Below are 25,108 nucleotides of genomic sequence, written 5' to 3'. Positions count from 1 at the left end.
TGCAGTTAGTCTCTAAGGTACCACAAGTACTCTTTTTCTTTTTTTGTATGTAATGAGTATCTCAGGTTTCTTCTCTACTGTCAAATCCAGCAAAACCTCAAGTTATTAATACATCCGACAAATAGTTTAGTGTAATAATTTTAAGCTACAATAAGAGTAACTGATATTTCTGTTGACACCTCAAATTACCCCCAACTGTAATGTTTGGTGTAGGTACCATAATAAAAAGATTGCTTAACACAATCAGATTAGAAAACAATTTAACGGATGGCCACAAATAGAGCGTAGAGTTTGTCATGGCTACAAAGATTTTCTGTCAGTGTATAAAAGCAATTAATCAGTATGCAGAAGGTATTGCCTATCCCATAGATATGCTAATTTTTTGAAACTTTGGAAACTCATGTTCTACATTTACTGTTCACACTGGATTGAAGTTAACCATACACAGCTTGAGCTGATGAATTCAAGACTGCAAAATGTCACATTTTCTTATCCCTGTGTTGTCCAATTTTGAGATCTTTAGGGGTTTTTTTCTATATGTTGATTACTGTGTAAAACACAGTAATCTAATGAGTGTACAGTGAAATTTAGCACAGAATTCTGTGACCAGTTTTTCTATTGAAAAGTTAAAAAGGATATCAGATGCCTGCTAAATTATTTGTTCCAAAATTACCAAAAATACATTTAAGACAAATTATATTGTAGCACATCAAAGATCAACTAAGTTCAACACATTATCCTTTTTCTTTTTTCTTTTTTTTTTTTTTACAGAGTACTGTGGCAGCTAGTTGTATCTACAGTATTTATATAAATGATGCACATATATATTATTCATATTATATATATTATATAATCTTTTATACTACATATTAAATGTGAACAGTAGTAATCTGTCAGTCAACATATTCCCCCCACTTGCTTTAATTTGAGAGCTAATATAGAAGGTGGTTCTTATCAAGAAAAGGCACTACATTTACTTCAGTAGTTTCAACAATTTGTAGTCCAGAACATTTTCTGAAAAAGCAAGGAAAAAGGAACAGCAACTACAAAACACAAGACCAAATGCATTTTCTTCTATACCTGTCTCTTTAAATGAGATCTTCCAATCATTTTGTTTTGAAAACCTTTTAGAGAATAAACTACTTTGTTAAATGTATTCCCCTAGAGAGTTGTACAGAAAAATAGCACAGCAGTTAATTTAGCTACAATTGCTTTTTTACCGGCAATGTTAAAACTGTATAGCTGTTATGACTCACCTAAAGCAGAATCACAGATTAGCTGCTGTGGATGTGCAGGGGCACAGCTGCATGCCTCTACCAGCTCCTGAATTCTGAGGGTGAAAAGAAGCACTGAAGACAACAAGGTACTGTGTACAGGATTCATGCTGCCTTCAACACAGCTAACTGGCCAACTAAAAGAAAATAGTCTCTTACTGTTGATCTTATATCTAAACTTTCTAATCTCTGTGCAGTTCAGTTTCAACAGACTTAGATGGTTTAGAAAAGCCCTCTAATGCTCAGTCTGAGTATACACTTATGTTAACAGACTTCTAATTTTCCTGGCATAGGACCCTCTTATTTATGGCCCTGATACTTACAAGTAACCCCGCCTTCCTTTAAGGAAAAAGCACATCATTGGTGAAAATATTGTGACAGGTTTATTGTTCCAAAAGCAAGTTTACCTTACTGGGTTGCATCATAATGTTGTTATTATGAGTCAGTGTGACTATTAATAATCAAAAGCTTTTTAAAAACATCAGTTTCTGCTCTGATTTTATGATCTTTTGCAGATTGGAGATTAAACTAATAAATTAATCTTGTGAATTTCATGCCAGTTTTAATTTAAAAAATAAATAGTTCCTCCACCTTCCCTATCATGACCAAAGCAAACAATATATCTAAAAGCAATGCTAACATCCTTTTTTAAAGCCAGATTTCGTTTGCATTCCCTGATCTTTCCCCTGCCCCTCTCTACATTTTCTTGAAATGACTTGACTGTTTGCAGGCTGCACAGAACTTCATTCATGAAGAGGAAATGGTTCAATGCCTTGTTTGTGAGCCCTGAACAATTGGTAACTACAAGCAATACTGGATAAAAATCCAGGCTGCAATAAAGGCCATTTTGCTACTTCATCATATATTTAATTTGAAATAATGATTTACAAAAATTCCAGTGATATATGTTCAAGGCGAGGCTTTTATTTATTAGTATTCTGCAGTCCCTATGCTATGGGTCCTATTCAAATAAAATGCCATTTCCACATGCGCTGGCTAGGAGGTCCGTGAGCTTCTGTGACTCAACATGCACAGAGCATAGCTAGTCCTGATTCAAGAATCCAAAAGCTAATACTCTTCCTCATCTGTAGATCTTATTCCTATAACCACCTTCACATTTGCATAGCTTGTACACATGAATCCCGTCTGCCCTTCTATGAAAGGTGTCTCATATGGATAGCAAGATGAGATCTGAGCAGGGAGGACTGTGGTGTATGCCCATTTGAGAAACGTTTACATATAGGCTGACGTTAGGTATGCCCTGTAATGTAAGTCCAGGGTTAGTAGAACTCGAGTTAGAAGACACAGTTGTAAATCCAGATTGTTGAACGCTGGGTTCCAGCCTAGGGCACTAGTGTCTATATTGCATTAGATGTTGTACTAACACAGAACAAAAATACTGTCACTGCCCCAAAGAGCTTACAATCTAGGAGCTTGTCTGTGTGGCAAGTTACTGCAGAGCAAGCCAGGATGCGCACTCTGAGACTTTCGCTGTGCTATAGCAATGTCCCCATAGAACATTACACCATGGCTAGCTGGTGCACAATAGACTCTCACCTTAGCTTGCTGCATAGACAAGCCCTAAGTATAAGATAAGAGACAACACATGAATACGAATACAAAGATGGGGGAGTACAAGGAAACAGTATTGGTCAGTATGATGGGCATTGGCATCAGCAAACCACGAGCCCAACCATTGTCATGTTTTTTTGTAGGCGTCAGGGAAAAGGAGCGTTTTGAAGGATGATAATGCATTAGTTTTGCAGATGTTACTCTGAACTCTCTTTCTGTTTGGCAGTTCTTTCTCACCCAAGTTTGAGATCAAATTTTCATATCAAGCTGTCCCATGCATACACAAACTACAATCTTTATTCACAGCCCCATGTGTGCCAGAAGTCTTCTGGATATTAGGCATGGGGAAAATCAACTGCAGTTCCTCAAAACACCAAGCCCCCTGCTCACTTCAGTCATACCTTTCCTGCTTCACATTATGTTGCTTTGCTTCTCATGCACTTGCAACCCTGACGGCCACCTCTTTCTCAGAATTAGCTGGAATGTCTCAGTGTCCCTCCACCTCTTCTGCAATCTGAGACCAAAAAAAATTTATTAATGCATGTCCCAGGCAAGAATTTTTTTAAAAACCCATAGATTTAACTTCTGTCAGAAACAAAGGCTATGGATTAAGCTATGGCGAGGTTTTTTAGTGGCCTTTATGCTCAATATTTTAGATCGATCGATCGATTATGAAATCTAACTCAGGATAATAGGGACTGAAAGTGGCAGTGTGATGGCTGTTTGGGGGCCTGTAAGATATGATTGGATGATCATTGACCAGTTTCCACAGGACAAGTACCCTATATCACATAATTCCTGTTGCAAATGGCACTAACAGGCCATATTGGTGACCTTCTTAGCAAAGCCCAAAGACTGAATGGGTCTGGAGGATGAAATATCTTTTTTAGAGATGGACTGTCCATATGATGGCTACTTAAGGCACATTGGTGTGATTATTGGAGAGGCTGACCCTGCCAATTGCCCATGCTCTACCTGTCTTGTAAACTTTGGTGTCCAGTGCTGTCAACACAATAACTTTTTACAAGCACTATATTAATTCAAAAATTAAAATAATTTATAAAAATGGTTAAAAATAAACTATTTACTATTTTCCAGTCTTTGGTTATGAGTTGAGAGTTAGATGCACACATTAGATCATGGGCTGGTCTACAGTGGGAACTTATATTTGCTACATCTTTCAGGGGTGTGAAAAATCCACATCCTCAAGAGAGACATCTATGCCAACCTAACCCCTGGTATAGACAGTGCTAGGTCAATAGGAGAATTCTTCTGTCACCCTAGATACTGCGCCTTGGGGGGGTGGATTAATTAAAGCGACAGGAGAACCCTTCTCATTGCTGTAGTGAGTGTCTACATGGAAGCGCAACAGCGGTGCAGCTGAAGCAGTGTTTTAAGTGTAGACATACCCTGAGTAGAGCTAACTACAGAAATGTAAACATGCCAAAGGTAAATTTTATGTTTTATCAAATCTTGAGCTATATTCTACAGAAGTATGGTGGTTGTATGGTAGTTGTGTAAGCATAGTAAAATACATTTCTTTTTGTTATAATCTACATTAATACTGCCTGAAGACACTCCAGGCTCCAATCCAATTAGACTTTTAAGAGAGTCTTTCAAAGCCATCTGTACACAGGTGGAACATTTAAAGTGTGGTTATGGTTAGAAAAGTTTATTGACTGTAAATGACGGATATTACTTAGCAAATGTGCTCCTTCTACATTCTGAGTTATGTCTATCTACTTTACTGACAAAAATAAGTGTCTATTTTTTACTCCTTAGGAGTACTACTTAGGAGAGGCAATAGAGCTGTGTGAAGGTGAGCTGGATTCATTTCTGTCTCACACATCATCAAGTGAATTAACAGCTAAGTTCCAATTGCAGAATCTTTCTTAGTAGTAGTGATGTGCATCTTCAGTCCCAGATCCTAGGATGAGTTTACGGTGTGGGCAGTTAGAAGTGGACTACAGAGTTCACATCCAGATCTGAATTTTCCCCAAGTTGTAGGATGTTGGGGTTTGGTTTATCTTTGCTGCTTTGAATTTATAAACTGAACAAATCTGATAGAGAGTCACTGAGATAAAAAAGCCTTTCAAAGCCAATAAATATTTTTACACCTTTACCTTTCAGAGTATGGACCCGATCCTGCAAATAGATATGCATACATTTTCAAGATTGGGTCTTATATCTCTACGTTTAGTTGATCATGTATGTGGATCAATTGATACTTGATCACTTTTCAATAGAACCTTTATTCCTTCGTTGTGATTCCTAAACTTTCTGAATAAGTTGTTTTAGTCACAAAATAAGCTACAACCTTTATAATTTTTTCTGCTAATAATATAAGTTGAATATAGTGTGAGAAATACAGTAGCCCGCAACCCAGACAAGAAGTTAGAAAAACTCTGATCTGTTATGCTGATGTAAATCAGGAATAACTCAGCTGAACTCATAATTTACACCACTGTAACAGAGAAACATATGGACCATTATCATGACTCCCATGTGAATATTTTTTTCCAATCCACTGTTCTGTTGCTGATGAAACTTCTAATATGTGAGCTCCCTCTCCTGCTCTTTAACAGCTTTAACTAGCAAACCATATTACCAGAGATAACGTATTTGTAATGACATAATCTATGATACTGGTACATGGCCAGAGGAAAGAAGAAAATGCATCAAGGCTCATCACGCAAAGGGTGTAAAGGTTTCTAGCTTGACAAAGAAAAAAAACTGAGACACAAAGATACTTTTTGAATGACAGATTTAAAATATATACCATTTGACACATCACTAAGGAAAAACCAAGCAGTTTAAATAAAATTCAGAATCCAGAAAAGCAAACAGATGGAAGGAACTCACTTTTTTAAAATGAAACCTGAGATTCAGGATAACAACTATGAGAGGCCTGTATGTGCCTGACACACAGCTAGTCTGGCACATCCCCATTTTGAGAAATACTGCCATTGAGTGATGGCTATTAGAATATTTGAAAGTCAACATAAGACATCATGGTATCCATTGTATTGCATTGTACATGGGGTAATTAAAGTTAGTGAAAGGTGTGGCTGCCCATTGGTTGATTAAGCAGTGTTTCACACCAAGAGTCTACCATGCCCCTGCCCTGAGATCTTCACTGGCAGCCTGTGAGTATGCAGGTGGAGTTCAAGGTTTTCTTTTTAACCAGCCCCACTGCTTTTGGTGTTGTGGTACACCAATCCCTTCTAGAGACATCTGGCAACATGCTGGATGTTCCAAGATCTTGAACGCAAGTACTGTAGGCACACCATCCACTAGACTCTGCAGGCTCTCGCTCTCCTTAGATCACCACAAACAATGATATTGTAAATAAATAACTCAGGATTATTTGACTAGGTCTGACAGAAGTTAAGCAGTGCAACTATTCTAGACACAATAACTTTGAACAGTTACAGCAAACAGTTACATTATTTTCCAATATAAATCCCTTAATGGTTTGGGGCCTGGTTACTTGAGATTAGATCTGTGTGAATAATTGATTGGGTTACAAGCAGTTCAAAAAAAACATTTTAATTGTTTGGGGTTGACCCAAAATTTTTTTTTTTTAATTTTGGTGAACCAAAAAAAAAATCACTTTGGGTCAAATAAAATGTTTTTTTCTGATTTTTTTTCTAAACTTTTTTTTGTGATTACAAGCTTTTGTACGTTTTTGAATTTGAAAAATTTCAAAACCTAAAATAATTTCAAATAAAATAATCAAAATGTTTCAAATTGGAAATGTCAAAACAGAAGCTTCTAGGGTTTTTTGGAATTTTATGAAGTTTTTTTCCCCCAACCGAAACAATTTGGCAAATTTGACAGAAATGTATTAAATGTTTCAGTCAAACCAAATCTGAACTTCCCTCTCTCCCCCACCCTCCCAAAAAAAGTAGTTTTGGTCAAAAAATTTCACCCAGCTCTACTTGAGAGAGAGCCTGTCTCCCTTGGCCATGCTGCTGCAGTGGAAACCTACAACTGTGCACAAGCTAAAGGTTCCTTACTTTAAAAGAGATGGGGAAGCACTAATGGCATTCTCTGGGAGGAGTCCTTAGTTTACATGTCTCTCTTCTCTTGGTCCTCCAGAGGCTGGATTATGTTAAGTAATGGCACAGCAAAGCCTGCAATTTTTTGCACACAATTGAGTAAGAATAGTCTTCTCTCCTGTTTCTTCTTCAGCCCACAGAGGTGGGCTTGACTAAAATGTAACAGCCTTGGACAGTGAGAATGGTAATAATTACAAATAGCTGCCATATTATTATTCTTTCTTTTATTTGTATTATACTAGTCTAACACCACAGAGTCATAATCTGGGATCAGGTTCCCATTTTAGGAAAAAATAATTTAGAGTTCAATAGGAGTTGCATTTGAGACAAGGAGAAAGCGATCTGTTCCAGAAATACTTTGTATATAAAATATATTCAGCTTTGTCTGACTTTTTTCAATAACAATAATAATAATAATATTGCCATGTCCTCCTATAGCATATTTTATAGCATTAGCAAAGGTTTGTGAATGACAGTTACAAGTGTTCTTAAGGAGTCATCAAAGAAACAAAGACAATATAGTTATGGCCTGATTATCAAAGGGGTTGAGCACCTTTAGTACCTGTTGAAGGCAATAGGTGTTTTGGGTGCTTAACACCACAGATAATCAGTACATAACAATGTGTATCAGGTCTTACCATTTTAAATTTACTCACATATGTACAGAAATGGTGACGAGGAAACTTATGCTGCTGGCACGTCTCTGTGTGCCCCTAGAGGGGGGGAGGTGTGCACTGCCCCCACCCCAGGCAGCACATGGAGACTCGCTGCTCCCCTTCCCCCCCCAAGGGGCACACAGAGACGTGCCAGCAGCAGGGCTAAGGTAGCTCTCTGCCCACACTGTCTCCCTCCTTTCGTGCCACGCCGCTCCTGGAAGCAGACAGCATGTCCCTGCGGCCCCTTGGAGGGGGGGTGTCTCCACACATTACTCCCACCCTGAACGCTGACTCTGCAGCTCCCATTGGCTGGGAACTACAGCCAATGGGATCTGTGGGGGTGGCGCCTGCAGGCAGTGGCACACAGAGACCCTCCTGCTGCCCCACAGCCGCCTAGGATCCCCTGCCAGAGGGGTGTGCCAGTTGCTTTGGGAGTTGCGTTGCCCAAGGTAAGTGCCACCCCCCTGGTCCCTTTCGCACCCCTGCCCCAGCCCAGAGCCCGCACCCCTCTCCTCATCCCTACCCTAACCCCCTGGCCCAGCCCAGAGCTGCACCCAGCATCCAAATTCCCTCCCAGAGCCCGACCTCTTCACCCCCTCCTGCACCTTAGCCCCCCGCCCCAATCAAGGTACCTCACTTTATTTTCATTTACTTCCTATTACTTATAATATAGGAGGAGGATGAAGAAAAAAGAATGAAAAACAGGGGTGGGGGGACATAATAGAGAATGTTCTTTTTCTTGGCTGGGTCCTGGGGGGGCCCCAAAAAATGAAGCTGTGCACAGGGCCCACTAACTCTAAATCCGCCAGTGAACTACACTGTGGTCCCCAGTCTGGGTACATCTGCAATTATAAACCCACAAGATTAGGTACCAAAATCCAATCCAATGTATACAATGTATTTGCTTTGCAGCCATTTTAAGAATTTTAATTTACTCCTCCTGCCCACCAGGAGTAATGGCTACTTAAGCATGCTTAAAAATAGCATCAAAGTTGAGAGCATGGGTTTGACAGATATGGCAACTTCCTGCAATATCTTTGGGAGATCTTCCTGTATTAAATGTGTGTATCATTTGTGAGCCATGGATTCTGTGTAATTTCATGGGGTGAGCAAAGCTTCTTCATGAACTAAGAGGTGATTAGACAAATTCACTCAGGTGGTAACATGAGTGCCACCTTCATGAGTGTCATCGTCAGAGAAATACCACAACCTGGAGAGGCTCACATATACGAGTTCAAAATGGATTCTCCAGAGACCAGCACACAAAGAAAGGGCTTTTGGATAACAAGCCTGAGTTTAAGCTGACTCAGGGCCTTCTTTCTGCTCCAGCAAAGCAACAGGACCTTCTGTTGAGAGGGGTTGGAAGGACTTAGGCCTACTGAGGCCTGTGACAGGGTTGGGCCAGATGGCTATAGGAGAGTAATAGAAGGCAGGTGTATTAGCCCCAGGCTAAGTAGGTCCCTTTTCCCTGAGTAAGGTAACAGGGAAGGTTCCAGAACAATCAGGAACCTTCTGGAGACAATTCAGACAGGCTGATTGGAACACCTGCAGCCAATCAAGAAGCTGCTAGAATCAATTAAGGCAGATTAATCAGGGCACCTGGGTTTTAAAAAGGAGCTCACTTCAGTTTGTGGTGTGCATGTGAGGAGCTGGGAGCAAGAGGCACTCAGAGCGAGAATGTGGACTGTTGGAGGACTGAGGTGTACAAGCATTATCAGACACCAGGAGGAAGGTCCTATGGTGAAGATAAAGAAGGTGTTGGGAGGAGGCCATTGGGAAGTAGCCCAGGGAGTTGTAGCTGTCACACAGCTGTTCCGGGAGGCACTCTAGACAGCTGCATTCCACAGGGCCCTGGGCTGGAACCCGTAGTAGAGGGCGGGCCCGGGTTCCCCCCAAATCCTCCCAACTCCTGGTCAGACACAGGAGGAGTTGACCTGGACTGTGAATTCAGGAAAAACGGCCAAGCTGAGGGCTGCCGTGAAGCTCCAAGGTGAGCAAATCCGCCAATAAGTGCAAGACCCACCAAGGTAGAGCAGGAACTTTGTCACAGGCCCCATAAGACTGATGGATGACCTCTGTTAAGCTTTAAACATGTGTATAGGAACTTTTAAAAAATGTTTTCTCTGTAATGCTTTCACTTTAAGAATAAATGTGCTTGCTTATAAAGAGTTGTGTGGTAACATGTGACTGCTGGCAATTACAGCTGGTCACAGTCTTTGGAGAGAAAGGAAAGCTCAGATGATGGCCTGTCTAGGCAATTGGGCTTATGTAGGCAAGGAACTATGCAGCCTGGAAAACGCCTGGTCAAGAGCGAGAGAGATGCATGTCTCCACCCAAGAGAGGTGATGGCTGAAGAGCTGAGAGCTTAGAGTGGGGGCCCTCAAGAGAACAGAGGGGAGGAATACAGGTGCAGTTGGCTTGAACAGTGAATTATTCCATCACGGACACAGAAATGTTTGAGGAGTCTAAACAAAAATTGGTATTACACACAGGAAGCTGTTCAGTGCCTTGTGAGGGATACTGGCACAGGACTCTTGCCAGCTCCTTTAATTTTGCTGTTTTACTGGGTCATAACTAACAGAGCAATATGCTGAGTTGCCCTTACTGGTATCTGAATATTGTTCTCATATATCCCTCATATACACTTTCACAGGACCGAGCCCTATGTTTTTATCTTGCAGTGATGTTTACTAAACCCAAATAAGCTAGGGAAAGTACATCTTCTGTATAGTTGTTTATTGATTTAGAACTCTGCTTGCTTTTTTCTGGGAAAGAGGAAAATGAACAAAAAGCCACCTTGATTATTTCATTTTTTAAATTTCCTTTTTCCAAAGTAAGCAGGGCAAAATTAGATTTAGGCTGATGCATGCTCCACAAACAATTTGTATGGAACTAGAGTGGCTGAATGAACTTTCAGTGGGCCTTATTGGAAAGACAAATATTTAACATTGAACATAGTGAGTCATGTTTATAAAACATCTTTACTTTTTGTGTTGCTATTTTTTTCTCCCTCTGATTTCATGTTGTGGCCTCTGAATCAGTTCTGAGGACCTTAAAGCTGCAGACAATTGCCTTAAGCCTTTGCCACTCTCAAAACTGCCTGATCTGTGGCCTCCTTGCAGGAGAGTGTCAAAGCAGAGGGTCTGTACCTAACCTGACATCTATAATTGTGTTGAATTATATTTTACCTTTAGAGATTCATTAAAATTAAAATTTGCTAAAAAGAAAATCCTTTGTTATGCAACTCCTAAGCATTCTTTCAAAATGTTAATGTTGTAGGACAGCAGAAGGCTAAGTGATATGATAATGAATCATTGGATTCCCATTATCTCTTTTACCAGAAAAGTAGAAATCATATTACTGGTTTCAGAACATATTACTGGTTTTCATATTTCAATGGATACTGTGTTTTTAGCGAGGAGAGGGATCATGTTTGCTGACTTAGAGAAAAGCACCTTCAAAGAGTTTTGCTAGGTCAGATTACTTGAGACTGTATGTCTCAGGACATGACCCTTAGACCCATGCAGGCACATCCGTAATTATTACAAAACTACTTGTACTGATTACTGATTACTGATTGCAAAGTTTTGTAGTTACCACAGATTGCCTGACTGCAAAATGGGGAGCACTGAAGGAAAATGGGAGCTAGAGTAGAAATCTCCCATGAGTCCCTCTTGGTTCTCTTTTGCCCTACATGACAGGGTTGGGCTAGATGGCTATAGGAGAGTGCTCATATTGGGTTCTGGGAATGGGTGGGCTTACTGCTGAAAGACCCTCCTCCAGCCTTTGGGGAGGATCCACAAGACCCAGGAACACAAGTAGTTACGGGGGACAATAAGGAACCAGAGTGGGACACTGAACAGAGAACCCTGGACAGTGCCCACTGCTCCTCAAAGGACAAGGGAGCCAGCGGACTGCCACCCAGAGGAACTCTGCCTGGATGCTTGAACAGAGGGACGATCAGAAATAGGCCCCACAGTTGCAGGAAAACCCCTCAGCCAATGTCCTCTCCCTGAGCTTATAGATGGCCATTTTGGCCAGCGCTAGGAGCAGTTTGACAGGGAGGTCCCATGGCTTTGTTGGGCCACTGGAAGGCAGGTATATTAGCCCCAGGATAAGCAGGTCTCTTTTCCCTTGATAACTGAACAGAGGTTCCACTAGGTTAATTAGGACACCTGGGGCCAATCAAGGGCATGCCAGAAGCTGTTAAAAGCCTCCCCTCCAGTCAGATAGGGGTGAACGATAGGAGTTGTGGGAGGAAAGTGTGCTACTGGAGATCTGGGCAGTGTAGACACTGACAAGCATCAGGAGGGAAAACCCCATAGGTACAGAGGTAAAGGGCAGGGGAAACCCTACCCAACAGGGAGAACAACCCTTCCAGGCCCCAGAGGTCTGAGTGAAGAGACCTCGCCAGAGAAGAGAAACTGAACTGGGTGCCTGGTTTGTTGCCACCATGCCTGGAGGGGCTACCAGAGACTAAGAGGCTTCCCTCCCATTCCCTTGTCAGGGAGACCAGGGGAACCCTGCTAAGGCAAGGTATGGACAGCAAGCCAGGGGTGTGGGGAAATTCTGAGATAGAGAGGAATATCCTGGCCCACCGCTAAGTGGAAGTGTGGAATCCACCAAGGCAGAGAAGGAGCTCTGTCACTCCTTGTAAAACTAATATAATGATTTAACTCCCCTGAGAGGTGCATCAACTGGTAAGACATGGGAGGAGGCTGTTTGCCTGCAAGCTGTGGTCTTATCAGTGAAATTTAGAAGAATCCAGGAATCCTAGGACTGTTGCAATTTGGATAACTATAGATACAGCATGAATATTATGTATTAGACTCCCCAGTTCCCCTTTTCATATCCAGTCAGGAACACACAGTCGGTTAAAGCAACATCTTTGAAGCATTTATTTTGCTGTATGTTTTAAGAAGGTGGCACTCCAAGTGGAAACTTCTCTCTCACCCATTTGCCTCCATCAGTTGCTGTCTGTCCAGCACTTTGAGGATGTTGGGCCTGATTCTCCCCACATTTACACCAATGTAACTCCAGTTTGGGCCATGTCTTCAGCTGGTGTAAAACAAAGTAGCTCCATTGTAATTACACCAGCTGAGGATCAGGCCCGTTGAAGCTAGATGAGTTAATCAGCTGGCCCAGTAACTTCAAGTGAGTTACTCACTATATATGAGAGGAGGACTAGGCTCATTAAGTGCTAAATTTTATTTTTATTGTCTGAATACCAGTGAGAGAAATACTTTCAATCTGATTTCCTAATGCTTTGCCTCTGAGATGTTTCCCTAATATTTGAAGACAAAGAAATACCAAGTAGGTACCTAGAAAAATAAAGTGATTGCAAACAGTTAAGCAGCACATAAGTCAACTCTGGAAAGAAAAATATCACTATATAGCTAATGGGGTGGGGGAGAGACAGACACATTATTAAAAGCATCAAAGCTTCTTCAGACAGGATATTACAGTCACATTTTAAGCCTACATATGCTGCAGTATTTCCATTACAGATGTAATCACTTCTAATATTTAATCCCTCCTTCTCTCTTGTCCTCAAACCTTTCAATGGTGCAGTTAACCAAGAATGGTTAGACTTTGAACACTTGGACAGGTGGCCAGTCTGCCAAGAGATTTTTAAAGTATTATTGCTATACTCATTAAGATTCATGTCTAACATGAATGAACTCCCAGTCTGAAGGGTGCCCTTTGATAACAACCATTCCATTTGTCTGGTCATTAAATATATTAATTAATTTCCTGATATTAACATATGACAGAAATTGTTAAAATGTGTCGTATCAGTGAAAGCAACTCTCATACTAAATGCTCCTCTAGCTGAAATTTAAAGGAATTTTGACTTCTGTTATCTAGATTTAAAAGAATTCCTCCTAATAGTTTTTTTTTTTTTTTACTCTTTCATCTGGAGAACATAATATGGTTTTACTCCCTCAGGGAACATGTCTACAAGTTCACAGATCAAAGCAGAACCAGACATGAACCATAAGACTCACTTTGAGTTCAGAGGCTTTTGAAATGAAACTCCAAATTTATTATAAAATAATGTTGTGAGATGTTTAAATCACTGAAAAGAAAAAAAATTTCTTTAGTGTGTGTGCACTTTTTGCATTCTTTAGCACGTGATAAAAACAATCAGAAGAGTTTTTCATTTTGCATTATTTGACATTATTTTGCATTAGCAAAGTTAGTATACTGGCAAATATCTCTATAGTAAATAACCTACATTGATATTATATAAGCTTCTACAAATTCAGTAACAGCCACAGCCATACTGGTGATTGCAATAATATTTAGTATTGACCCCATTCAGCATATTCAGACATGCTGTTTTATGTAGAAAATTGTATTAGATATCTGAGGCAAAATAAAAATATTTATTCAGCCATCCTGTTTTCTACCAAAAATGCTATTTTATCAGTGGCTGTAGTATTTGATCTATACATATAATTAATAATAAATCCCAAATTATCCTTTTACTGATGTAACCATTTAAAACCGAGTGGATTAGTACTCCACACAGATGTGAGAGTTCATGAAAGCAGATTCCATTGCAAGATCAGGGAATCAGGGTGAGCTTGTTATTTATGTTTAAGGTGCCTGAAAGTTTGTGTGTACTTCGCAGCTTTTTGTGTGTAATTTGCAGCTTTTTATATTTTGTTGACATTTGAAGGAGACAATTGCTATTTGAAAGTCCACAAGGTGCAGTCAATCTTTTAATTGTGGTCTAGTTCATTGTTGGATTGCATATCCCCTTTATATATTTATTTTGCCTCATTTCTTTAACAAGATTATTTCTAGAGCTGGTCAAAAATGGTAAGGATTGGCTAAAAATAATTGTTTTTGTATTCCAAAATTTTCATGAACATTTTCTGCTTTGTCAATGCAATTTCTTTTCCAGTATCTGGTTTTTAAATTAAAAAATCAGAACATTGCTAAGGAAACACTTTTTTCCATAAAAATTATCATTTTGGAAAAAAGGCTATTATTGCAAGCAAACAAAAAAATTGAATTAAAACTTTCCACCAGCTCTGTTAGTGACACAGCCTTCCAAAGAGACGCTCCACTCACATTTGCTAGAGCTGTTTTTTAAATATTTTCCTTCAAAATAAACAAAATGTAACTAAAATCACAGAAAGCTTATGAAGCTAACTGATTTCTGTGCTAGCATGGTCTTAGCATGCCTGCTGTTTACCCATCTGTGTGAGTCCAGAGAGCTCCTGTGGTGTCAAGGATAGAAGTCAAAACGGAAGGGAGCAGGTGGGGAAGTTAAATCCCATATGTATCATAATTGTAACAGAAAAGTGTCAGTTTTTCTTACCACTTGGAATGATGATTTCGCCCCATGATTGGAGCCAATCCGTGGTGGTGAGAGCCACTTTGTAGATTTGGGCAGGTAGCCCCCATGCGGGGAGTGAGATCTGTGGGGATTAGGGAATGTAGGGGCAGCAATAGGGGAAAATAGCTCTCAGTATTGCCCATTTGGATAGTAGACAGCAGGCACATCAGCATCACATAGCTAACAATGTGCTACTATAGTGATGAGAACAACCAAAAATGCCTTGTGGTAACTTAATTTTGAGCCTTCCTTGATCCCTCTCTTGCTTCAGCTGTAGCCTTTGTGGTTTGATTACCTTTGCTACCCGCCTTCCACTCCCCTCTATTTCTATTGAGATATGGCATGTCATTTGAAATCCTGGTATCAGACTCCAGCGTTAAAGGAATCCTGCTCCTTTTAAAGATGCTGGTTCATTTTTGTAAAGCAAAGTCTTTTTTTTTAAATTGTTGTTTTTGTTCCTGTGGTCCACAAAGGATTCCACAGCTATGGAATCATGGGAAAACTTTGTGGTCCTGTTAATTGCAGGAGTGCCATTTGTACTGCTGTCGTCAAAGGTCTGCCAGCATTTCCATTATAAACCCCGTTGCAGTGGTTTATGGCTCAACCATAAAAATCAGTTGCTGCCTTATAACGTCCCAGCCAGGCAGTGATTTGTTTATTATTTTAAATTTGGGCGGTGGGGAAAATTTTCATTTTTTTAAAATATGAAGGTAATGAGTAAATAAAATTTAGGATAAGTGCTACTTTGTATTCTCATAATTCACAGCTTAATTTTTAAACTAAAACATAGCCAGCCATTAATTCATAATGTGTATGTGCATGCATGCTTTTGGCTAGTTGGAAACAAGGCTAATTAAAAAAGACTGATAAGGTACTGGAGATGCATTTAACTGCAGATTACTTAGACTGAAGTTCTCTAGAGAAACAATTTTATGTTTGTTAGATCAAAGATCAACTCTTGAAATGGTTCCTAAAAATGGATTCAAGTGAAAGAATTCCAAAGAAATGATTAGAAGTGTGAGCAACAGGAGTGATGTAGTGGTGGGAGTCTGCTATAGACCACCGGACCAGGGGGATGAGGTGGATGAGGCTTTCTTCCGGCAGCTCGCGGAAGCTACTAGATCGCATGCCCTGGTTCTCATGGGTGACTTTAATTTTCCTGATATCTGCTGGGAGAGCAATACAGCAGTGCATAGACAATCCAGGAAGTTTTTGGAAAGCGTAGGGGACAATTTCCTGGTGCAAGTGCTAGAGGAGCCAACTGGGGGGGAGCTTTTCTTGACCTGCTGCTCACAAACCGGGAAGAATTAGTGGGGGAAGCAAAAGTGGATGGGAATCTGGGAGGCAGTGACCATGAGTTGGTTGAGTTCAGGATCCTGACACAGGGAAGAAAGGTAAGCAGCAGGATATGGACCCTGGACTTTAGGAAAGCAGACTTCGACTCCCTCAGGGAACGGATGGGTAGGATCCCCTGGGGGACTAACATGAAGGGGAAAGGAGTCCAGGAGAGCTGGCTGTATTTCAAGGAATCCCTGTTGAGGTTACAGGGACAAACCATCCTGATGTGTCGAAAGAATAGTAAATATGGCAGGCGACCAGCTTGGCTTAACGGTGAAATCCTAGCAGATCTTAAGCATAAAAAAGAAGCTTACAAGAAGTGGAAGTTTGGACATATGACCAGGAAAGAGTATAAAAATATTGCTCGGGTATGTAGGAATGAAATCAGGAGGGCCAAATCGCACCTGGAGCTGCAGCTAGCGAGAGATGTTAAGAGTAACAAGAAGGGTTTCTTCAAGTATGTTGGCAACAAGAAGAAAGCCAAGGAAAGTGTGGGCCCCTTAACGAATGAGGGAGGCAACCTAGTGACAGAGGATGTGGAAAAAGCTAATGTACTCAATGCTTTTTTTGCCTCTGTCTTCACTAACAAGGTCAGCTCCCAGACTGCTGTGCTGGGCATCACAACATGGGGAATAGATGGCCAGCCCTCTGTGGAGAAAGAGGTGGTTAGGTACTATTTAGAAAAGTTGGACGTGCACAAGTCCATGGGGCCGGACGAGTTGCATCCGAGAGTGCTAAAGGAACTGGCGGCTGCGATAGCAGAGCCATTGGCCATGATCTTTGAAAACTCGTGGTGAACGGGGGAAGTCCCGGATGACTGGAAAAAGGCTAATGTAGTGCCAATCTTTAAAAAAGGGAAGAAGGAGGATCCTGGGAACTACAGGCCAGTGAGCCTCACTTCAGTCCCCAGAAAAATCATGGAGCAGGTCCTCAAAGAATCAATCCTGAAGCACTTACATGAGAGGAAAGTGATCAGGAACAGTCAGCATGGATTCACCAAGGGAAGGTCATGCCTGACTAATCTAATCACCTTCTATGATGAGATTACTGGTTCTGTGGATGAAGGGAAAGCAGTGGATGTATTGTATCTTGACTTTAGCAAAGCTTTTGACATGGTCTCCCACAGTATTCTTGTCAGCAAGTTAAAGAAGTATGGGCTGGATGAATGCACTATAAGGTGAGTAGAAAGTTGGCTAGATTGTCGGGCTCAGCGGGTAGTGATCAATGGCTCCATGTCTAGTTGGCAGCCGGTGTCAAGTGGAGTGCCCCAGGAGTCGGTCCTGGGGCCGGTTTTGTTCAATATCTTCATGGATGGTGTGGATTGCACTCTCAGCAAATTTGCGGATGATACTAAACTGGGAGGAGTGGTAGATACACTGGAGGGCAGGGATAGGATACAGAGGGACCTAGACAAATTGGAGGATTGGGCCAAAAGAAATCTGATGAGGTTCAATAAGGATAAGTGCAGGGTCCTGCATTTAGGACGGAAGAACCCAATGCACAGCTACAGACTAGGGACCGAATGGCTAGGCAGCAGTTCTGCGGAAAAGGACCTAGGGGTAACAGTGGACGAGAAGCTGGATATGAGTCAGCAGTGTGCCCTTGTTGCCAAGAAGGCCAATGGCATTTTGGGATGTATAAGTAGGGGCATAGCGAGCAGATCGAGGGACGTGATCGTCCCCCTCTATTCGACATTGGTGAGGCCTCATCTGGAGTACTGTGTCCAGTTTTGGGCCCCATACTACAAGAAGGATGTGGATAAATTGGAGAGAGTCCAGCGAAGGGCAACAAAAATGATTAGGGGTCTGGAACACGAGTTATGAGGAGAGGCTGAGGGAACTGGGATTGTTTAGTCTGCGGAAGAGAAGAATGAGGGGGGATTTGATAGCTGCTTTCAACTACCTGAGAGGTAGTTCCAGAGAGGATGGTTCTAGACTATTCTCAGTGGTGGAAGAGGACAGGACAAGGAGTAATGGTCTCAAGTTGCAGTGGGGTAGGTTTAGGTTGGATATTAGGAAAAACTTTTTCACTAGGAGGGTGGTGAAACACTGGAATGCGTTGCCTAGGGAGGTGGTGGAATCTCCTTCCTTAGAAGTTTTTAAGGTCAGGCTTGACAAAGCCCTGGCTGGGATGATTTAATTGGGGATGGGTCCTGCTTTTGAGCAGGGGGTTGGACTAGATGACCTCCTGAGGTCCCTTCCAACCCTGATATTCTATGATTCTATGATTATTTATTGATGTCTGCAGCACCATTCTGACGTGTAAAGGTGCCTTGCAGAAATACGAACGATATTTACACGGGAATCACCCATCATTGAAATGTGGCCATGACAAAACAGTTTCTTTCTGAAAGTGATAGAAAAAATATTTTTCCATATGCAGTCACTGGGGAATTTAAGTAGGCAGAATGCTGTCATCCCTACAGGTATTTTAGTTAGAATACAGAAAAAAACACCTCTTAAACTTGTGAGATGTGCTATAGGAACTTTAAAGGCCACAACCACTTAGGTTCTTTTAGCTTTACATCTCTGCTGATGAACAGAGCCTTCAACAGTATGGTGCTCTCTTGTATCATGCTGGGGAGTTTACTCAATCAGGACCCCATTCAGCACTTAAACACATGTAGAAGTCCCATTGAAGTTGGTGAAACTTCAGCATGTGCTTAAAACTGTGCATGTTTATGTTTTTACTGAATAGGGATCTATTTGAGCATGTGATTAAGGGTTTCAGTACCAGAAGCGGGATTTATCACCTGCTAATTTAAACCCACTTCCTGAAGCACTAGAATTTATTCCCCCAGTGTTCCCATGTGGTAAGGAGGAGAAAGTGTAACCATCCCAATATCCATCACACGCTAAGTATGAGTCAACAGTATAACATTGTTGCAAGAAAAGCAAACATCTTTCTTGGATGTATTAGCAGGAGTGTTGTAAACAAGACACGAGAAGTAATTCTTCCACTCTACTCCACGCTGATTAGGCCTCAACTGGAGTATTGTGACCAATTCTGGGAGCCACATTTCAGGAAGAATGTGGACAAATTGGAGAAAGGCCAGAGAAGAGCAACAAAAATGATTAAACATCTAGAAAACATGACCTGTGAGGGAAGATTGAAAAAACTGTGTTTCTTTAGTGTAGAGAAGAGAAGACTGAGAGAGGACATGATAACTTTTAAGTACATAAAAGGGTGTTACAAGGAGAAGGGAGAAAAACTGTTCTCCTTAACCTCTGAGGATAGGACAAGAAGTAATGGGCTTAAATTGCAGCAAGGGCCGTTATGTTGGACATTAGGAAAAACTTCCTAACTGTCAGGGTGGTTAAGCACTGGAATAAATTGCCTATGGAGGTTGTAGAATCTGCATCATTGGATTTTTAAGAGCATGTTAGACAAACACATGTCAGGGATGGTCTAGAGATAATACTTAGTCCTGCCATGAGTGCAGAAGACTGGACTAGATGACCTCTCGAGGTCCCTTCCAATAATCCTAATCAATAATCCTATGATTCTATGTTCCACGTCTCATCATGCCCACTTTCCTGCCTTCCCTCTGTTTTATTTAATGCTTTGTTTGTAATGCCTTACATCGTTAATGGATGTACTTTTATTTAGAACCAGACTAAACATATTTCCTAAAAAAGAAAAGGGACCAGTGAAATGCAGCAGTGTATTGAGTTAGAAAGAGGTGTCTCTTGAGGCATTGCGTAGGCTGGTATTAATTCCAGTCTAATGTAACATTCTTGATTATAATGATCTGGAACTAGTTGAGTTTGGTGTCTGAGAGGTCTGTAGTTTACAGTAGTGAAGGAATGTGCAGGGAAAGAGAAATTACTTTTGCTCCATAGAAGCAATGATTCATGCATTCATATAATGGGAGATCCAGCATCAGCCCCAACTTATGCACATGAGTGATGGATGCTAATAGAACTATTTACGTACCTAAAGCCATGCAAGACTGGGGCTTCTGTCGTTTGACTGGACAATAGAAATAGTTTACATGCTATGTTATGATTTGCATTGCAGTAGCATCTGGAAGGCCTAATCAGGGCTCTGTTATACTAGGTACTGCACAGTCCCAAAGTACTTACAGTCTATGCAAAGTAATTTGTTAGACATTTTTAACAGAAAAGCATTTGAGGTGGGATCTGCTGCTTAGAAGACAAAAGAATTGCAAAAAAATACAATTTATTATAGACATTTCATTTCATAAGCAAATTCGCTCCTGAAATACTTAGTATTTTACAGCTTTACTAAATAATGGGAACAAAGTGGGAAAAGTAAAAAAGTAATTTATATTAATTTGACGTGCATTAATGATGATAACCTTAGCGTGTAAGTTATGGGTCAGAAAACACATTATCGAGAGGCATAAAACAAGAGTTGGTGGCAATTCAAATGATGAAAGTGCAGTTGAGTCAAAATAAGGGACCCATAAAGTGTTGTATCAAAGATAAGGGTTGAGGATGGTAGGTAATTTAGAAAATAGATACAGTAATTCAATAAAGAATACATGTTCTTACATCAGTAAATAATATCTCTGTGGGCTGTGTGTTCCAGAGAATAGGACACAGGAAGGGGAATCAGACAAGGGTTCTGTTCCTAGCTCTCCAGTTGATTCACTATGTGACCTTGGCCAATTTACTTTACCCTTCTGTGTCTCATTTTCCCCTTTATAAAATGAAGATAATAATAGTAACTCAACTTCAGTGCTTTGGGAGTTATGGGTGAAGGGTGTTTAGTTACATGAAAAATTGAGATTTCAAAATTGTTTTCATTGCAAAGGGTTTGAAAATGGTACATTGCTTAATTTTTCAAAATTTGTTTTTGATTATTTTTAATTAAAAATAATCAAAAACTGTATTGAAATTTTAGGGGGAGTCACAGTGCCACAGGATCCGTGCTACATCCCAGCTTTTAACAGGTTCTTGGAGGTACCTCTTCAGTATGCCAGAGCCCCAAGAAGTGCCACTCTTCTTTAAGGGTAGGCTAAGTAGCTTCAACACCTCCAAGACTGAGCCTCTGGGCTCCAGCACTCCTGTTTCACACTGTGCACTCTGCCCGCAAGTTCAACCAAGCTAGACTCCTGTTCAGGGACTTTCAGCCTCTTTGGGGATCAGTGCACGTCAACATTTGCAGACACCAAGTAGCCTTTTCAAAACAAAGTAGCATTTATTAGTCAACTGGAATACAGCAGTGGGAAGTCCTTAGGTTAGCAAAGAGAAGCAAAGGTTAAGTTAGAGTTCGGACTGGAAAGCATCAGGGCTCCACCCAACCAACTTGCTATAGAAGCCATTTTGGCTCTCATAGACTTTAAAGTTAGAAGTGACGGTTGTGATCATTTAGTCTGACCTCCTGCATGCTGCAGGCCACAGAACCTCACCCACCTGCTCAGGCTGTCATTGCCAGGTGAGAGCTCCTATGTGTCCCAAGGCAAGCTCTTATCCTAGTCTCACCTCTTGGTCCATTGTTTTCCTCTTGCAGACGCATGCTCTGAGTTCAGAAATTCCTGTTGATAGGTGTCAGTTGTTCAGTCCTTGGGGTTCCCCTGGGCTTTCTGGATCCTCCACTGATGTGGTTTAGTTTCAGCCAGTCCTTAATGACCTATTCATACCACCCCAGCCAGATACATGGTACAAACTGCTCACGTCTCCTCCTCTTCCCCAGGGTAGCATTTAGTCCTTCTATACTCATTGGGCTGGAATCCTAGGTCACGTAAGTCACTTGCATGCATATCATTCATAAAAATATTACAGAAAATTCCCATTTGATCACAGCAGGAAAATAGATTTGTTTATATTGATAATTTGTGGGGGGGAACCCCAAACAGTGGGTTTAAAAGATTTTGACCAGCTGTCGCGCTAAGTGTTGATGATATGTTTTGTTTAGTTCAGTTCCCAAATACTGCAAGACCAGGTAAAATCGTTAATGAGTTTAGTTACCCCCGAGTAACAGTGTACAAGTACAGCAGCTTTACATATAGAGAACTACCCTCCGCTGATTAAAACCTTAGTATAATAAAGTACTCTCAGTACATACTTAACATTAAGCATGTGTTTAAGTGCTTTGCTGAGTTAGGTCCTAAATGCAAAAATGAAGTCAAACCATTTAAATTAGTAGTAGAAAACGTTTAGCATTGCTTGCTTTTTATAGGCCCCTAAGTGGCCACACAGAATGGGGTGAGGATTGGGGGAGCCCCTTCCATGCCCCTTGATAGGATAAACAGGGAGCCAGGATCTGGCCAGAAGTCTTGGTTTTTTTAGAAAAAAAAAGTTTACAGTATCACCTGTTTTTCCAGAGGACATATCTCATTCTCATTGTGACCTGTTTTTTCTTAACTCTACACACACAAAAGCATGCCTCATTTGCATACAAAGTTTCTTTGTGCACGTACATGGTCATTTGAAAATACTTTGACTTCTAATTTAAGTATCTGTTAATGAACTAATCATATTTGGGTGTGTAAACGTGCACATTTAGATTTGAAAAGCAGGCTCTTAATGACCAAATTTGTTCCCAATAGGAAGTAAAGTCTATTGTCCCTTGGGACATCATTAGAAAAAGTAGCAAGTGTGTGTTTTTGTGCTGCTAAATTTTCACTCACAATTATGTAACAATGGCCAAAATCTGCCTAAATGTTGCATTTACAGTATATTTACAGTGTTTTAACATCTTTCTGCAATTAAAATGAACTACTCGGTTAAAACCAACTTTTAAATGCATAGTTCCTTCATAAAAGATATTACATTACTATTTTAATTCAATGGAATGACCAATTGCATTATTGGTGTCATAAATATAAAGGGAAGGGTAAACCCCTTTGAAATCCCTCCTGGCCAGGGGAAAGCTCCTCTCACCTGTAAAGGGTTAAGAAGCTAAAGGTAACCTCGCTGGCACCTGACCAAAATGACCAATGAGGAGACAAGATACTTTCAAAAGCTGGGAGGAGGGAGAGAAACAAAGGGTCTGTGTCTGTCTGTATGTGTGCTGGCCGGGGACAGAACAGGAATGGAGTCTTAGAACTTTTAGTAAGTAATCTAGCTAGGTATGTGTTAGATTATGATTTCTTTAAATGGCTGAGAAAAGAATTGTGCTGAATAGAATAACTATTTCTGTCTGTGTATCTTTTTTGTAACTTAAGGTTTTGCCTAGAGGGGTTCTCTATGTTTTTGAATCTAATTACCCTGTAAGATATCTACCATCCTGATTTTACAGGGGGGATCTCTTTATTTCTATTTACTTCTATTTTTTATTAAAAGTCTTCTTGTAAAACACTGAATGCTTTTTCATTGTTCTCAGATCCAAGGGTTTGGGTCTGTGGTCACCTATGCAAATTGGTGAGGCTTTTTATCCAACATTTCCCAGGAAAGGGGGGGTGCAAGTGTTGGGAGGATTGTTCATTGTTCTTAAGATCCAAGGGTCTGGATCTGTAGTCACCTAAGCAAATTGGTGAGGCTTTTTACCAAACCTTGTCCAGGAAGTGGGGTGCAAGGTTTTGGGAAGTATTTTGGGGGGAAGGACGCGTCCAAACAGCTCTTCCCCAGTAACCAGTATTAGTTTGGTGGTGGTAGCGGCCAGTCCAAGGTGTAATATTTTGTACCTTGGGGAAGTTTTGACCTAAGCTGGTAAAGATAAGCTTGGGAGGTTTTTCATGCAGGTCCCCACATCTGTACCCTAGAGTTCAGAGTGGGGGAGGAACCGTGACAATTGGGAATAAAAATGTGTGCTTAACATTTAATTGGCTGTTTCTGCCAAAAGGTTGCTGATATGAAATACTATTCAGATGTGTCAGGCTTAAATGTATTGCCATTGTCATCAGGATTATACTGATAGCATAAAACAACTTGGCTATGCATAGGATGTTTTGAAATTCTTAAGGTGCCTGTTGTTTTTTCCAGGATACTGACAATTCTATTTTAGCTCTGTGTATGAAGTGTTCCTATCTTTCCACATTGATTGCATCTTTCATTCCTTACTCCCAGATAGCAGAGAACAGTAGGCTGTCACTATCTAAAACATGAGATGCACAAAATGCCTTCTTTGGTTAAAAATAACCCTAATTGTACATATTTTCTTTTACTCTATTGTAGTTGTTGTTTGATATAATATACCCATTCACTTGCTTCCTGCCCTGTCCTGGAGTTTAAATTCAGAGAGGATGCATAGTCCAGGCTTTAGAGCAGTGAATTTGGAGGAACCAGCAGACCAGGGTTCTGTATTCCCAGCTCTGTGACTGATTTACTGCATGAAGAGTATGAAGTCACAATTGCTGTATTCAAAGATAATTACCCCCATTCAAGCTCACAAGAATCTCATAATGAAATTGAAATCCCAGCTGCAACTGGAGCTTGCAGCAGCAGAGGCCAGATTTCAAGGAAGAAACATTAGCTAGCTACCTTCTTGGCTTGTGTCAAAATGCCTCCCTGCAGTACACTATTAATTTAAACTTGGCCATTCTCAATAGAAGACACACAGCATTACATAAGAAATCCAGACTTCTATTGTAAGCCTTAAGGCCTTCAGTTCACATTTTCTTTCTATTATCATAGTCAACATTTGCTTTGGGGGGAAAAGGTAAATAAAAAAGAAACTCTATTATGCAACTTCCTACAAAAACAACTGTAGGGATTTTTGTTTGTTGGTTTTTTAGGAATATAGAAAAATCAGTTGGAGCAGCATTGACTCAGATGTGTTATTGAGGAGCAATACTGATTGCAAAGTTGTGCAATTCTAACAGATCTACTAAGCCGCTCAACAAAGCTTCTAAGGATTTTATAAAGAAGAAAATTAATGAATGGGTTACAACTGTAGTTATTAAAGGTTCCAACTATACTGTAAAAAGGGATGCCTAAAATTCCCCAT

At 40.7% G+C, this 25,108-nt stretch overlaps 2 protein-coding genes across 2 annotated transcripts in view; one reads left to right on the top strand and one right to left on the bottom strand.

The window, feature by feature from the left end:
* TIMP4 (TIMP metallopeptidase inhibitor 4) overlaps positions 1–1,531 on the bottom strand; it is a 51,215-nt gene extending 49,684 nt beyond the window's left edge. The window contains exon 1 of the mRNA XM_084633726.1: positions 1,257–1,531. Within this exon, the coding sequence (XP_084489852.1) occupies positions 1,257–1,383 (127 nt within the window). The 5' untranslated portion in view covers positions 1,384–1,531. The remainder of the gene's footprint in view (positions 1–1,256) is intronic.
* SYN2 (synapsin II) overlaps positions 1–25,108 on the top strand; it is a 424,652-nt gene that overhangs the window by 325,920 nt on the left and 73,624 nt on the right. The window lies entirely within an intron of this gene.

Source organism: Lepidochelys olivacea, assembly GCF_965140295.1.
Source record: "Lepidochelys olivacea isolate rLepOli2 genome assembly, chromosome: 7".
NCBI lineage: Eukaryota > Metazoa > Chordata > Testudines > Cheloniidae > Lepidochelys > Lepidochelys olivacea.
The sequence above is the reverse complement of the archived record's forward strand: the minus strand, read 5'-3'. Positions and strand labels throughout refer to the sequence as shown.